This window comes from Stegostoma tigrinum, chromosome 1 (assembly GCF_030684315.1).
Source record: "Stegostoma tigrinum isolate sSteTig4 chromosome 1, sSteTig4.hap1, whole genome shotgun sequence".
NCBI classification, from domain to species: domain Eukaryota; kingdom Metazoa; phylum Chordata; class Chondrichthyes; order Orectolobiformes; family Stegostomatidae; genus Stegostoma; species Stegostoma tigrinum.
This window is the reverse complement of record NC_081354.1, coordinates 101,108,981-101,126,621: the sequence shown is the minus strand read 5'-3', so window position 1 is coordinate 101,126,621 and position 17,641 is coordinate 101,108,981. Positions and strand designations below refer to the sequence as shown.

At 39.3% G+C, this 17,641-nt stretch overlaps 1 protein-coding gene across 5 annotated transcripts in view; it reads left to right on the top strand.

Annotated features, from left to right (window-relative positions):
- atp8a1 (ATPase phospholipid transporting 8A1) overlaps window positions 1–17,641 on the top strand; it is a 348,145-nt gene that overhangs the window by 216,100 nt on the left and 114,404 nt on the right. For all 5 annotated transcript variants that reach the window (XM_059647441.1, XM_059647433.1, XM_059647431.1 and 2 more), the window contains 2 exons: window positions 2,739–2,877; window positions 7,579–7,643. In XM_059647441.1, coding sequence (XP_059503424.1) covers window positions 2,739–2,877; window positions 7,579–7,643 — 204 coding nt within the window. The remainder of the gene's footprint in view (window positions 1–2,738; window positions 2,878–7,578; window positions 7,644–17,641) is intronic.

Below are 17,641 nucleotides of genomic sequence, written 5' to 3'. Positions count from 1 at the left end.
GCTTAAGTCAGATTTAGACTTTTTTTGTAATTACTTTGCACTATTTGCACACTCTGAACATCTATTTTTATATTTGAATAACTAAGAAAATAAACCTATTTGTACATGTATGCCATGCAATCAGTAGCAATTAAAATTTAAAAATGAGTACATATACACGAGGTCCATCACAATTCAAGGTTTAAAAACCTAGAGTTTCGCAGCTTTACATGTTCTTTCAGGTTAAATTGATGTAATTTCGGTCTTCAAAGATAAAGATGTTTACCTCAAATCTATAACTTCGTTGGAGAATTAATCAAATTAAATATTTATGAAACATTCAGAATTTTGATAACTTTGGTATGAGGTAAACAGACAGAGATAATAAGAGATAAGAGAAAGAATGATCCTTAAAGACCTGGGTTTCCTAAGCCAATTATTACATGAATTTTTTAAGACCAAAATTGTACCTGACAGTTCTTTCAGGAAATAATAGTGGATTGGTACAGAAAATTCATTAAATGATGTGCTTTTGGAGTTTCAAAGATATTTGGTCAGGGCTTTATAGCAGCCACGTTTACACAATTAGAGGATACTTCATTAAAGGAAATGTGAAAGTGCAAATAGGAAATTTTCTGTAGGACTGTTGTTAAGGAGCATTAGAAATGAAAAAAATAGTAACCAAAGTATAACCCAGGATTCACTGTTAAGACTATATTCACAAGTAAAGTAGAATTCGGCATAAGGCCAGTATATGAAAACCAGTTGTTTAACACAAATAGAGAAGGTTGCATAACCAATATAGAAAATAAGGAGGACATGGGTAAGATAAGGGAGAGAAATAGCATGGAATAGATGGAAGAAGAATTCAAGGTGATACATTTTGAGAGGAAGGATGAAGAGGAGATGTACATTAAATGATATTTTAAAGAATCAAAAAGTTATTAGGTTTCAGATGCCCCTTTAAAAATGACAGGACATGATGTACAAATAAGCCCTTTGATTTTAAAGGCAAAGACATTAAGCATACCATCATTTGTTAGACCATGAGGCCACATTTTAAAAAGTTTTGGGAAGAATGTCAAGATCACGGTGAGTGTGTGCAAGAAATTAGCTATAATGATACCAATTATAAGAAGCTTTTAGCAGTGAGCTAAAGCTAAAGAAGCAGGGTTTCCTTCCATGTAATCAGGTATGATTAAGATAGAAGTATTCAAAATTATGAAAAATCTCTATAAACTGAACTAAGGAGAACAAGACTATATCCACTGGTCAATTGTTTGTTAATGGGGAAGAAATTTAAAAAGAAATTCCATTTAAAACTGCTTTACAGAAGAGTGGATAAAGAATTAATAGCTTTTTAATGGAAAAAATTCCGAAAAGAGGAGGTTAAAATCTAGGTGGTTAGAGATAAATAGGATGAAGTGAATAGTTCTTTGCAATTTGGCACCGGTTCAGCAGACTTCAAGGACTTCTGTACCTCAAAATTAAATGACTCGCTGAATGCATTTGCAGAATTATCTCATTTTAAATGAAATACTAGTTGGAATTGTTCATAAATCTGAGTCATTTGAGTTTCTGTATTTCCAGAGAAAACAACTTTGATGTTCTGTTCAATAAAGCTAACTCATTTTGCCACCAACCAAAAGAGCTGTGGATGCTGTAAACCTGAAACAAAAACAGAAGTTGCTGGAAAAGCTCAGCAGAACTGTTCTGATGAAGTGTCACCGGATCCAAAATGTTAACTCTGGTTTCTCTTGATGGATGCTGCCAAACCTGCTGAGCTTTTCCAGCAACTTCTGTTTTTGTTTCATTTTACCACCAGGTTGAGTAAATGCAATCAAAATGTACATTTAAGATGCATACGCATTGTAACACTATAATTTAGTTGAAGGAAACATGTTAGCATGGAGCAACATGATATTGTAGGATACTAACAAGATGAAACTTGGACTAGTTGCAAACATCTTGGGGGAAAACATATTAAAATACCAGATACAGTCCCATTGCATGTATAATGCAAAAAAGATGGTTTAAAATTTTGGATACAATTTATCATAAATCACTTTTTGCTTTTTTTTAAAATTAAATACCTGTTTTTCTTTATTAAAAGTTATCGCAAATCAATTTTACTTATTTTCTACTGGACAGGACAAGCACTAGATAAAAATCTTGATAGTAGTTTGTTTATCAGTAGAACACAACTTTGGAAAGCTTGTGAACTGTAGTAGCAACAATTACAAGGGACCATGCTATCAAGTAAGAAGACCCTCAGAAAGAGGCTGTTCAACTCAATGTGCTTGTGTCACCTTTATGAAAGAGCTATTTAATTTACGCCCAATCTCCTGTTCTTACTCCATAAACCTGAAAATTTTGCCCTCAAGTGTTTGTCCGGCTTCATTTTGAGAGCTATTCATGAATCAGCATTCACTAACTTTACAGGTAGTGAATTCTAGATAATCGTAAATCACTGAATTTTTATTCCCTCACATTCCATCTAGGTCTTTTTCCAATTCATTGTTATATTTTGCAGGTTACAACAGCTGTAAGAAGTCTACCCTCAAAGTTTAAATACAAGGGAACATTGTCTCAAAAACCACTCTATTTTAAGCAGATTTAGCAATGTGAAATTCAAGTTTGCTGAAAAATAAAAACCTCATATCCATATGGTTACACTTAGTACAGTATTCTGAGATAAATCCTTTGACAAGCTTATCTATTTCTCCTGATACTAATTGCTTTTCATGTCATTTTAATAGAACCTACAGTTGCTTGGAGCTACAGCAATTGAAGATAGACTACAAGACAATGTCCCTGAAACCATAGAAACATTATCCAAAGCAGACATCAAAATTTGGATCCTGACAGGAGACAAGCAGGAAACCGCTATTAATATAGGTACAGCTGGAGTTAACAGTTAATAGTATTTTACTAAAGACTGTGTACATTTTTAAGTGCATGTCCTTGTGCAGTATTGTTCTGGATAAACCTTGTAACAAAAAGCTATGCTTTTTATTTTATTAAATATAAATTTATCTCTGAACCTTCCCATCATAAATAGGAAAAATGTAGGTTACTCCAACTTCTCATCAGGAGCATTGTTATAGCTCCATTTGATGATGGATTTTCACCAATCTTAAGGATGTTCTTTCCTGCACAAAGACCCTATCAGATATGTTTTAGAAAATATTTGGCAATTCTGTACAATCTGGTAAAATAGTATCCTGTTCAGTTTATTTTGCAAGGAAGAAACAAATGTTTAATATATTTTCATGCAAAATCCAAAATTTCCCAGACGTTCACAACAGGTTATGGAAAGTTGTCAAGCAGAGGTTTTTAATGCTTTTATTAAGCAAAAATGATATAATGTTCTAATCTCTTCACCTTGCCTTTCTTACTTTGTGCATCATATAGAAGGATGATGCACTCATCCAACAATATATATTTTTTCCCCTACCTTACCCTTTATTCTACCATTATCCAGATTTATATTTGGTCATTAAAACCCCCCAGTATCACCACAATAAAGTTCTTCCACATCTCTGTGATTCCCATGCAGATTTGTTCCTTTGTCTGTGTGGACTGCACGCATGCTTTTTTAAGGCTTATGGACTACCCCAAGTTATGTGATTTTATTTTTTCAGCTTCTCAACTCCAACCAAATGCACTGTCTTCTTGACAATGCAAAAGCATCCTTTTTCAATCCTGCAATGTCTTCCCTAATCAATCAGAAAATTCAGCTAGGTTTGTTAGACTTTATATGCTCTTTACAAATACAAGCTGTTCTAGGTGGTATTTATAAGATCTATTAAAAATCTTAATTCCTGTTCCCCTTTGTACAGAAATGTTGTATGTCCGGTATCCTCACAATAATGGGTCTGTTGCTTATCTATTCTCTACATATGCTGGATAGTTTGAAATCACCCCAAGCCTTAAAAACCAGTAATGTTTACTCCATTTGTACTCTTGCTATGCAACAGATGATCCAGCTTTCTCATTTCACTTGTGCCCTACGTTGTACTCATGGTTTTGTTGATGTGTGCGCTCTCAAAACTATCTGTTGCAAAAGTTTTCAGTAGAATAACATCACATTCTCATTTAGCTTAAATTTGCACTGCTTATCGTCTTCTCCCAGCAGTAGCTTGCATTTATTATTCATCAAACTAATCTACCTTGATGTATTAGATTGGAATGTTTCCTATTGTTTCAATCTCATCTAGTTATGTATCTTCTGCAAATTGAGAGTGTTCTGTTTCTGACCCTATATCGAATAACTCGTATACAGTGTAAGCATTGGCTCCCATTTTCTTTGGCCAGCTTTTTAACAGAAAAATGGGAAATTGATGTACTGGTCACAGTGAAACTCCATAATGAGTAGAAAAGATTGATCAGACCAGTATTTGACATTCTCAGGTTTTACTGTCCTTTTTCCTTCTGGGAATACACTCACTTTCTTACCTACCCCTAGTACCCTTTGAGTCCCCTGTAAGTCTGTGTGCCTTAAAAATATTCAATGGCTCTGATTCCATTGGCCTTTGTGGCAGGGTGTTCCACCAAATTGTCACCCTCAGTAAAAAGAATTTTCACCTCCGATTTAAATGGAGTCGTAGATCATAGAATCCCTACAGTGTGGAAACAGGCCCTTTGGCCCAACAAGCCCACACTGACCCTCAGAGCATCCCACCCAGACCAATCCATCTAATCTACACATCCCTGAACACTATTTAATTTTAAATTGTGTCGTCAAAGTTCTACTTGCTCCTTTACAATAGATAGGTGACCGTTCCAATATCAATCTGTATGATGTATTACTTAGTGTTTGCCCTAAAATTGCCATTTTAATATTTTGAACTTCTAGCCTTTTGTTCTATTCTTGCAAATTAAAGTAAATTTCCTGATTTGGATATTCTAAATTGTTAAGAATACTGTAAATTGTTGGCAGTTCACCCCTTTTCAAGGCTGGGAAAACGTAAGCTTCCTTTGCCTTTCCTCATTAGTTTATTCCATTGATACTTGATTACAACTTCTGTACCATCTCTAAACTTAAATGTTTCTTATTGTTCAATTCAACCTAAAGGTCTAAGAAATCGCTGGTGTTTCACTGGACTCCAGTCATGATTACTTTTAACTTACTGGACAGCTTTGTCGGGAGGGAATCATCTTTTTCCCTGACAAAGCAAATGACAAAAACAGAACTGTGATTACCTTTTCAAAAACCTAAAGTGCCTTAATATTAATAACTGCTGTTAAGTTTAATTGGCTAGAATAACTTCTCCATGATATGTACAAGATGTGTATCTATTACATTTTGAATTGCGTTAAACTATAAAGAAAGTGGTTCTGTCTTATCTGCATGAAAATCTAAACCAGAAGTTCAAATTACCTCTTTAGCTCCTTCAGTATTTCATCCTCCTATGATCTACAATATCCTAAAGTTCTTTCTTTATTGGCAGCACGTGGTTTACCATGTGTTCTGCCTTGTAGTATCGACCTTGGCTTCTCATCTAAGCTCGTTGATCTATACAGTTCAGAAATGCATACATGCATGATTATTAAGAACATTGAGCCAGATTTTCTGAAAAGTAACAATTTTTTGCAGATTTCCACTTCATTTTCTTTAATGAAATAAAAGAGCACTGCATTTCTGTCAGGGCTTAGTCAGAAATGAAGAGCCGTACTGACTTCTATTCTGACAGGTCCATCGTGATACAGAGCTATCAGGGGAAGGCAATCCATGCCCTCTTTGTCATAACAGTGACCTGTTGTAGTCTGAAATGTAAAGGTCCAGAATCACTGACAGCTAATAGCACAACCGCTATCAAAAGGTAAAAATGAGGTTGGGAAGTCAGGAAGGTGGAGTGATGGTTAAGTACCAAATGGGTACAATTCCAAGCGCGCACAGTTAGAGAATTGTGTTGCAAGGGACAAATTAGTTAGGGTAAATGGAGCGTTTAGGGTAGGTCAGTGTGGTTGGGGGATAGTGAGCATAGTGGGAGGGGTTGAGGGTGTTTAGTTAGTTCTTGGTGCGAAGGGTCAGGATTGGCAGTGGGTAAAATGGAACCTGATTCCCCTTTTGCGGAGTTGGAGGTCAGATACAGAGCTGGGTAGGTGGGGAGTAGCTATTTACATTACTCCGTCGAAACCCTCCGCAATTCAACATATAATTTCAGAGGGTTCCACGTGATCATGACTGAAATCTTTAGTTTCATGGGCAACTACTTTGGATTCTGCTATGATTCTGCCCAGTCCTTTTGCACAATTCTCATCTACACTGAAAAAAGATGAATACCTGGGCATTGAAAAATCTGGCTGTTAAGCTTTATTACTTACTTCGCTTTGATTTTCATTTAAAATTTGTTATGGTTTAAGTAATTGTTCTTATGGAAAGGTTTTATTTCGATAGCTTTTAATGGTGGCAATAATGCCATCAATTTAATAACAAACAAACACAGAAATTGCTGGAAACACTCAGCAGCTTTGGCAGCATCTGTGAAGAAAAATCAGAGTTGACATTTTGGGTCCGGTGACTCTTCCTCAGAATGGGTGAAGGGTGACCAGATCTGAAACATTAACACAGATTTCTCTTCACAGATGCTGCCAGGCCAGCTAAGCTTTTCCCAACTTCTGTTTTTGTTTCTGATTTACAGCATCTGCAGTTCTTTCAGTTTTTACCATCAAATTAATGTTGCATGATTAGATCCATATGCTGTATCTAAAAGTCAGATAATATTACATTAAAATTGTTTCTGAACACATTTCCCACATCCTTCCTCCCCATGAACCAACAATTTAATTCATTTTTTAAATATCCTGTCATATAACTGGACTGTACTTTTCTCAAATGCTATGTTGCAGATGGTGCTAGTATTTTGCAAAATGGTAAATGGTAGACATTAATCAAAATGATTACCCTTATAGAAAACGAAAAATGCTGAAAAAAAAATTAAATGTTTCACTTTGAAGAAATTGACTCCTCACGTTTGTCTGAAGTATTCCCATCTTATTTGATTTTTAGGGTTTTTTTGCTTTGTTTCCAAAGCATTTTTATAAATTGGATTTTCAGCTGGGAAAGACACAGTGATGGGCTCAGACTAGAGTTATGAACGTAGCACACAATTCTGGTTTGTTCATTCTTAAAGACAGTAAAGATTTAGAGAGATTTGTATCCACAAATTAAGTTATTATGACTATTTGTCACTTGAAATTTTCAGCTGTGTAAAAAGATTTTAAGTGGTCAATTCAAACGAGTAGCAGAGCAACAATCTTTCTTAAAATTGGTCAAAGGACTATACTAACAGGAATTCAAAATCAAGAATATTTACATTCTTGTGAATGTAATTGATTTTGAAAAATAAAACCTTTTTTTGAAACCAAAAGAAATACAGATCTGACCTTTGTAAAGGTCTTAGTATATTATTGTCCAATTTGTTGTTCAGTATACCCGAAATTTAATGAAGGGGGACACAACGAAAATGCCCTAATTACAAGTCTCGGCCCAAGGTTTAACTATCAAGTGGAAGTCATATAATAAATTAGTACAGTTTTTGTTTCCATTGAATAAGAACTTCTGTTGTGATTTTTTTTTTGTTTTCTAAACAGGACATGCATGTAAACTTCTGACCAAAAATATGGGTCTTTTGGTTCTGAATGCGCACACACTTGATGTAAGTATTTGCTGTTTCTAAGATATTGTGTCTAGTAAATTGAAAATGTACTGGATCGTTCATGCTTAATCTTGGTCAGATAGTATGATTAAGCAATGAGACCCATTCCCAAATTTAATTTAAGAAGAAATAATTTAAAGGCATGATTTCTAAATTGGCATCCTGATTCCTATAGTGTCACTGATCTGTCGCCTTTCTCAGTAATAGAGAAGAAAATTGAGAAAAGTGTGAATCATAGAATATAGTAGCAAGACTTAGCCATTTGGCCTTTGAGCCTCTTCTACCATTCAGTATGTGAAAGCAGAGACACGGTACTGTGGTTGGATAAGCAGTCATGATTGTTTTGAATGGCAGAGCAGGCTTGAAGGGTGAAATGGCCTACTCCTGATCCTTTGTTGTATGTTTCTGTGATTCACGCTTTGCTCAATTTTCGTCTCCAGTGCTGTGAGAAGCTTCAGGTCATATTGTAAGATTCACATTTCTGACTATCCAGCACAACATTTTTGAGCACAACAAAAAGAAAAGACTCAAGATAAGCATTTGTCTTTGATATCTGTTTATTCGAAGAAACCTCGAAACGTTAACCTGTGTCGCTAAAATGTGTTTGTCCAGTGTTTAAAAAGCTTTCTGAAAAAAACTTGTTTTTGCCATCATCTGGCTGTTCATAACCTAAAAGGCAAATCTGATTTTGTTTTTTAAATATACTACTTATTCGTGAATAAGACCTTTGTATTGTGAACAGCCTTGTGTTAATGTCTGTTAATTTATGAAAATGTGAAGAACTGCAGCATTTTTACTTGAAATTAAATAAGCACTTTTCTCTTTCTAATTGCTGTCCCTTCTCCCAAACGTTTTTGAGTCTTTAGATGCCCGGAATGCTTGTCTACCCCGAACCCCTGAGTAATTATTTGTTGTTGCATAAGAATGACTGTTAGCAAGCAATTCATTCACAGAGTGCATCAGAGCAGAACCCAGTATTGTACTTGTCTAATGTTTACAACTTGCACATTTCAATCAGGTTTACTGGATTAATAAAGGAAAACAAAGTTTTACTTAGTAACCCTGAGGCCATTTCTATCTGACTCACTACCGCAGTGGCTGAGATCAGTAAATTTAGCACCAGAGTTGAACTTCTTGTTCCATGACTTGTCTACTTGCTGGAAAAAGCCACTTTGTGCTGCCAAAGTCCCAAACTGTAGACTTAATGAACACCACAAGATTTTCAACCTCAATGTTATGGAAGCAGTGTTATATTTTAATGCTTCCTTTACACAGCATTATAGTCTTAGCGCAAAGTTTTCATACTCTGAAAGTGACATTTGATTTCTCGGTGTCATGCAAATTTTGTTTTGCGAAAATAGTTAAAATTTCCATTACACAGTGGAGCTTTCTTTCCTGGCATTCCATCATCAATTGGTGTATTATACTGCTCAATGATGACACTCTCATTTCTTGCATTTTATTAGGTTTTTTATGTATACTTCATTGTTCATGGATATGGAACTAACGTTCGTAGATGAGTTTCAGAGTATTCAATGGAGGCTTGCTCAATCTGGCTCAAGGGAATGAGATGGATCAAGTGAATCAAATGTTCTCTTAAAAATATTTTAGAGAAGCATAATAACTGTATCATAGATTTTAGGTTAACCATTGATAAGGAGAGATCTCCAGTAAAAGTAATTAATTGGACGAGGACCAATTTCAGTGGATGACAAATGATCTTTCTCAGATCAATTGGAACCTAAGATTTGCAAGCAAAAAAACTATGGAGTGATAGGCTTTCTTTCGAGAAGAAAGCTTGCAGGTACATACCAATGAAGGAGAATAGTAGGGCTCCTTGGGTGATGGAACAGACTTAGAAAATGGGGCATGTGATGAATTTCAGATTGACATAAGTGAGAATCAGGGTGAATAAAGGAAGAGAGAGGCAAAGGAAGAACATGAGATCAGACTAGCAGCCAAGTTATAATGGAATCCCAAAGTTGTTTACACGCATATAAATGGTAAAACAATAATAAGAGGAGGAATGCAGAAGATATAAAACAAACCTATGAGGGCAGAGGGCAAGATTGAAGAGCTAAATGGACAACTTAGATTTTTTTTTTAAATTGACGCCCACATCCCAGGAATGATGTCTAAGCCAGCATTTATTGCCCAACCCTAGTTGCCACAGGTTGTGTGGAGCTGCATTCTTGAAAAGCTGCAATCCACACGCAGTGGGTAGACTCGCAATAGTGATTGGGAATGAGTTCCAGGATATTGACCCAGTGTCCCTGAAGAAGCAGTGATATTTTTCCAAGTTGGGATGGTGTGTAGCTTAGAAGAAAACTCGGAAATGATACTCCCATGTATCTACAGCTCTTTATCTACCTGATAGAAGTGGTCACAGATTTGGAATGTGCTGCCTAAGGAGTGGTGGAAGGTGGGGATGTTTGTTGATGTGATGCAAATCAACCGGGCTGATTTGTCTAGGATGGTTGACTTTTGTTGGCTACGCTCATCCAGCTCCAACTACCGTCGAGACATCAACTGCCTCAACCTCTCCACCCATCTCACCCACTCCAACCTCTCTCCCACGGAACGTGCAGCCTTCCGTTCCCTCTGCTCCAATTCCACCCTCACCATCAAAACCGCAAACAAGGGAGGTGCAGTTGTAGTATGGCGCACTGATCTCCTACATTGCTGAGGCCAGACGCCAACTCTCTGCCACCTCCTACCGCCCCCGGATCATGACCCCACCCCCAAGCACCAAACCATCATCTCCAACACCATCCATGACCTCAGGTGACCTCCCACCCACAGCCTCCAACCTCATTGTTCCCCAACCCCGCACCGCCTGTTTCTATCTCCTTCCCAAAACCCACAAACCCACCTGCCCTGATCGACCTGTTGTCTCCACCTGCTTCTGCCCCATCGAACTCATCTCCACCTATCTGGACTCCATTTTCTCCCCCTTGGTCCAGGAACTCCCCACACACGTCCGTGACACCACCCACGCCCTCCACCTCCTCCAGAATTTCCAATTCCCCGGCCCCCAACGCCTCATTTTCACCATGGACATCCAGTCCCTATACACTTGCATTCCTCATGCAGTTGGCCTTAAAGCCCTCCGCTTCTTCCTGTCCCGCAGGCCCGACCAGTCCCCCTCCACTAACACCCTCATCCGCCTAGCCGAACTCGTCCTCACACTTAACAACCTCTCTTTTGATTCCTCCCACTTTCTACAGACAAAGGGGGTGGCCATGGGTGTCCGCATGGTCCCAAGCTATGCCTGCCTCTTTGGAGGTTATGTAGAACAGTCCCTTTTTTGCACCTACACTGGCCCTAAACCCCACCTCTTCCTCCATTACATTGATTGTATCGGCATCGCCTCATGCTCCCAAGAGGAGCTCAAATGGTTCATCCATTTCACCAACACCTTCCATCCCAACCTGAAGTTCACCTGGATCATCTCCAACACATCCTTCACCTTTCTGGATCTTTCAGTCTCCATCTCAGGAAACTACCTACAAACCGATGTCCATTTCAAACCCACCGACTCCCACAGCTACCTGGAATACACCACCTCCCACCCACCTTGCTGCAAAAATTCCATCCCCGATTCCCAATTCCTTCGCCTCCGCCGCATCTGCTCCCAGGATGAGGCATTCCACTCTCATACATCCCGGATGTCCTCGTTCTTCAAGGACCGCAACTTTCCCCCCGCAGTGGTCGAGAACACCCTTGACTGTGTCTCCCGCATTTCCCGCACCTCATCCCTCACACCCCACCCCCCCACAATAACCACAGAAAGAGAATCCCCCTAGTCCTCGCATACCACCACACCAACCTCCGGATACAACGCATCATCCTCCAACACTTCCGCCATCTACAATCCGACCCCACCACTAAAGACATTTTTCCTACCCCACCCTTGTCTGCCTTCCGGAGAGACCACTGTCTCCGGGACTCCCTTGTCCGCTCCACCCTTCCCTTCAACCCCACCACACCCAGCACTTTCTCCTGCAACGGCAGGAAGTGCTACACCTGCCTCCACACCACCTCCCTCACCCCCATCCCAGGCCCCAAGATGACTTTCCACATCAAGCAGATGTTCACCCACACATCTGCCAATGTGGTATACTGTATCCACTGTACCCGTCGTGGCTACCTCTACATTGGGGAAACCAAGTGGAGGCTTGGGGACTGCTTTGCAGAACACTTATGCTCGGTTCGCAATAGACAACTGCACCTCCCAGTCACGAACCATTTTAACTCCCCCTCCCATTCTTTAGATGACATGTCCATCCTGGGCCTCCTGCAGTGCCACAATGATGCCACCCGAAGGTTGCAGGAACAGCAACTCATATTCCGCTTGGAAACCCTGCAGCCGAACGGTATCAACGTGGATTTCACCAGCTTCAAAATCTGCCCCCCCCCCCCCACTGCATCCCGAAACCAGCCCAGCTCTTCCCCTCCTGCCTAACCTGTTCTTCCTCTCACCTATCCCCTCCTCCTACCTCAAGCCGCACCTCCATTTCCTACCTACTAACCTCATCCCACCCACTTGACCTGGCCGTCCTCCCCAGTCTGACCTATCTCCTCCCTACCTCCCCACCTATACTCTCCTCTCCACTTATCTTCTTTTCTCTCCGTCTTCGGTCCGCCTCCCCCTCTCTCCCTATTTATTCCAGAACCCTCTCCCCAACCCCCTCTCTGATGAAGGGTCTAGGCCCGAAACATCAGCTTTTGTGCTCCTGAGATGCTGCTTGGCCTGCTGTGTTCATCCAGCCTCACATTTTATTATCTTGGACTCTAGCACTCTCCTGATTTGTGTCTTCTAGTTAGTGGACAGGCTGTCTTGATCAAGGGAGAAGATGCTACTGAAATCATTGTGAAAGAGCAGGTAATTAAGATGCTGGATGGGCTAAAGATTGCCACCAAGGAGGTATTAGAATAGCTGGCTGAATTTAAGAAAGTAAGTTGCCAAGTCCAGATGAGGTGTATCCAAGTTACTAAAGGAAGTAAAGGTAAAAAGTGCAAAAACAGTGGTTATAGTCTTCTAATTCTCTTATGGATAAATGGTTGACCACTAGGCATTCAGAAATAACAAATGTCACAAATTTGTACAAAAATGGGTGCAAGGATAAGCACAATAATTACAAGACCATCCATTTAAAACTTAGACAGTTATAGATTGCTTTGGAGAAAGCCAACATGGATGTATTAAAGGTTAATCATGCTTAACTAGATTTTTTGATAGGGTATGAGTGACAAGTGATGTGGTATGCACAGACTTCCAAAAGGGGTGTTGATAAAGTGCAATGTAATGGACTTGCTGGTGATGGTAAAGCTCATGGAATAAAAGGGAATGTGGCACCATGCATAAGATAATGGCTCAGTGACAGTAAACAGCATTGTGGTGAACAGTTGTTTCAAAATTGGCAAAAAGTATACAATGGGTTCCTCAGGGGTCATCATTTGGGTCACTACTTTTTCAGTTTATATTAATGATCTATCTTTGGGAGTGCCGGTCTCGGTTTCAAAGTTTGCTCATGACACAAATACTAGGGATATTTTGAACTTTAAGGATGTGATCTGCTTCAAGAGGGCATAAGTTGGTGAGCTCATGACCCATTCAATTTTTTGCAGAGAAAATGTGTATATTTTGGTAGAAAGTATGAGGAACGATCATACAGGGTAAAGAATTGAGGGTAATGATTTGGGTTGAGAGTAAGTAAAAAGTCATGGAATCCTGAACTTAACAAAAGTTATGTTGATACTTTACAAATTTTTGATTCACCCACAATCCTGGGCACCACAATTTAGAAAGGCTGCGAAGACTTTAGGGTGTAGCAAATGGTTTCAGGTGTGAGGGATTGGAGAATCTATTTAAGAGGCTTGTTCTAAGAAGAAACAGTTAACAGAAGACATGATGAAAGGGCTCAAAATCATGAGGAATATAGACGGTAGATGGAGAGAAGTTGTTTCCTTGATGAACTAGATGGTCAGGGTTGATCTTTAGAGTTGTGACACAAAGGACTAACTTCATGTGACTGACAAGAACCAATGGTGACGTGAAAGAGAACTTTCTGATTGCACAGTAAGTGTTTAGGATTTAAGATGTGCTGTCTGAGGATGTGGTGGAGGCAAATACAATTGAAGTTTTCAAACAAGAATTAGCGAAGGAAAAAAAGTTTGCAGGTGAGTGGAATGGTGTCTGTGCCATGTGCTTTCTACGAGACTAACTATCCTGGTGTAACATTGTTCCCCATTGTGTGCCAATGAAAAAAGGAAACCTACGTCTGCATAATCTCAATGAAATTGTGTTAAAATGGTTTCAGCCTGAATCAAAATGAAACTAATACACACCATGATATGCATATTTCTCTTGTTCGAGTTGTTGCCTTTATGCCTTTCTCAATTCTGATTTCCATTTAACACTAGCCACTGATTCTGACCTTCTGGATCATTTCAAAATAGGGAGAATAATTGACCTACTGTAATGTTAACACAAACTTCAGGGATACAAGCACACTGTAAATGGTAACATGGCAGGAACTTAAATCAGTGGTAAATCGGTGTTACAAGTGCTGGAGAAATCTCATCTGCAAAAAAACCCATCTGTTTCATCCTTGAATTAAGTGAATCTATGCTGGCATATGGCGCAGGCAGCTCACTGGAGTATGTTATCGTTGCATCATAAACAGGACATGCGGGAGAAATTCATCAGGTCTAGTGGCATTTGTGCATTGAGAAATAGAGTTATCATTTCAGGTCCAACATGACTCTTTGCTGCTAAACTGGACTGGGAAAAGTGTTTTATTTCATGCTGTTGACAAAGGTGGGAGGATGAGCCAGTGGAACAGGTGAGAAAAATATCCAGAACAAAATGCGAAGGAAAGGTAATAGTCGTGGTGAAGAGGTATAGAACAAGAGTAAGCATTTATATTAGAAAAAGAGTTGGGTTTGCTGAGAAAAAAGTTCACTCCTGAAGTCTGAAGTGTGTGTGGGTACCTACCTTAGGTTCAAGTCCTACCAGCTGTCGAGTTGGTTTATAACATCTCTCAACAAATTGCTCAGGAAACAACTTTTAAGCAGAAAATGAAGCGCTGTTCCAGTTCTTCCAGTTTACATAGGTTGAGCCAACACTGCAGCAGGCCTAGAACAGAAATGCTGGCATGGGAGCAGGTTTGTATATTGAAATAGCAAGTAAACAGAAGGTTGGCATCAGTGTTATAGGCAGATCAGAGATTATCAGCAAAGCAGTCACCCAGTCTATGTTTAGTCTTGTGAATAGCAAATACAATAGATTAAATTAAGAGGTATATGTAAAATGCTGCTTGACCTGAAATGTGTGTTGTGGGCCTTGGATAATGAGGAGGGGTGGGGGGGAAAGGGCCAGAGTTAAATTTCTGTGTTTGCATGGAAAGATGACACGGGAGTTTGAAGTGATGATTAGAGTGAGAAGAAGTGGTTGCTGGTGGGAGGGTAAGGTGTTTGATTGTGACATCCTGCTGCAGGTTTCACAAATGGTGGAGGAGGAGACTGGTAGAATGTCCCACATACTCTGGAAAGAAAGAGGCATTTCTGCATGTGATTCAGCTGTGCCATTGCTACACTTTTTTAATGGAGAAAGTGAGATGAAATAAACAGAAATTGTTCCAATTGAGAACAGGCTCAGTCGGCAGATGACGGTGATGGTGGATGGAGACTTTACAGATCTACCTTCAAAGAAGAAACGGTGGTGGTGGTGAAGTTGCTGGGAGGGAGCGTAGAATGTGTTGAGAATACTTCTCAATGATGGAACTTCTTAATTCATCGAAATATCTTCCTCTCTCATTCAGTTTGGTGTCTCCAAATCATTACCTGTGACTAAAAAGACAAGATATTCAACCATGTTGAAATTGGCATAAAATGCATAAATGACCGAGGAAGATTTTTATGCTAAGAATGCTGAAAACTTCCTTGCATTTCCTTTTTCCTGTAAGCATATCCAGTTTAGGTAGTCTTAGTGTAAACAGTTTATTCCTTCATATCACTTGAATTACCCACCTGTGTAGACAAAGTCAAATGTTCCTATTGCTGTAGGGTGAAGAGTATTCCATTTCAGCCAGAACCACTGCTCTGTACATATTTGCTATGCTCCTTAAGACTTGAAGAAGAATCTTGTTAATACTCTGAGATTATTTTTGTCGCCTTTACTTTTGTAACATGCTGTATTGGTTATTTTAATGAGCAATGCACAAGAACCTATGTTTGCTTACATTTTAGTGGTGAAAACTAAATTAAAATAATCACAGATGTTATGTTCTCCAACTGACAGTGAGCTCACGCTGATTTCTCCCTAATTGCTTTTAGTCTTTTTGATGTTTGAGAAGTAACAAGTAGTTCAGGCCTGAATTCTCCAAAACCTGTCCTCCACCTGAAGATGGTTTCAGCCAAAACTGCAAACAGAAAGCTTGACACCATCTAGGAGTCTGCTTGACTGACACCTGAACCACCAAATCCCTCCGTTTAGTGTGGCTGAATTTTTTTATTGTGAATAAGGTGCATCAGCCAACCAGAGTTTTCATTGCCCTGAAATTCAAGGGCAGCAGGTGTATTAGTGCAGTTGTCTCCAAGTTGCCCACCATCCTGGCTGAAATGTATATCCGTCCTTTTATTGTCTTGGTAAAGCACCTTTTATCACGTGCCCTACAGCAGTGCAAGAAGACAGCTAACTACTAACTTTTCAATCAACTAGGACTGGGCAATAAAGGCTAACCTTTGTAGAGAAGCTGTTGTCCTGCAAATTACTTCCTATCAAAAACATAATGAGAAAGTGGATACGAAATTTCCTTGCATCCAGTTCCAGGGTGGGATTGAATTTGAGAGAACTCTGCTGAATACGTGCTTCAATCCAGTGGAAGGCAATGGAAGGAGGAAAAGAGCAGGTTTAGAAAAGTGTGACTTTGTAGCTATTGTATCAAATACTAATTGACACTGACACTCTCTCTCTGTAAATCCTGATATGGATTGTTTCAGTGACATTAAATAATTGGGCTGGAACAAGTCTTGGGTCGCTTGCTTTGTCAACAAACCAAGATGAATTGTTTGATGTGTGACATTAAAGCTGTGATAGAGGAATATTTGGCTTTTTTTTTGAGAAAAGCTAAGCTGCCCAGTTTCAAGAACAAATAGAGTAATGATGTAGCTGCTGCTGTTTGAAAGTCTTTGCTTTATTTCTTTATTAATGCAGTATAACATCTGATAGAGATGGGGCAAATTATGTTTCCATGTAAAATTGATCTATGCATGTTAGTCCCCATTTATATTTGTTTCTTGACAGAGATGAGTGTCACTGGTTAGGCCAGCAATTATTGCTCGTTCCTTCCTGTCCTTTGGTTGTGAGCCATACCCCTGAATCTTTGCAACTCATGTACTGTTAGGAGGGAGTTTCAAAGTAGTGACCTGGACAATAAAGAATCACGGCTTAGTTCCAGGTTAGAATGGCATGCTGCTTGTATGGAAATTTTGCAACTGTGTTGCTTCCGTGCAATTGACATCTTTGACGTACTTTATGGTAGGAGTCATGAGGAGCTTTGGTAAGTTGTAGCATGCATTTGCAGAGGATACATATAGCTACCATTGTGCAGCAGTGATGGATGTGGTGTCAAACAAGTGGTCTACTTTGACTGGGATGATGTAAAGCTTCTTTAGTGTTGTTGGAACTGCAGCCATCCAAGCAAGTAGGGAGTATTCCATCATACTCCTGACTTGCGCCTTGTAGATGGTGAACAGGTTTTAGGGATTCGGGTTTTACTGGTTGCAGAAATCCCAGCATCTTACCAGTTTTTGTAGCCACAGCATTTATATTCCGAGTACAGTTCAGTTCCTGATCAGTTGTAACCCCAAGAATTTGATTTTGGGATATTTGGTGATGGTAATATCACTGAATTTGAAAGGGCAACAATTATATTCTGTAATGTTACAGATACCCATTGTCTGACACTTAGGTGTCACAAATGTTATTTGCC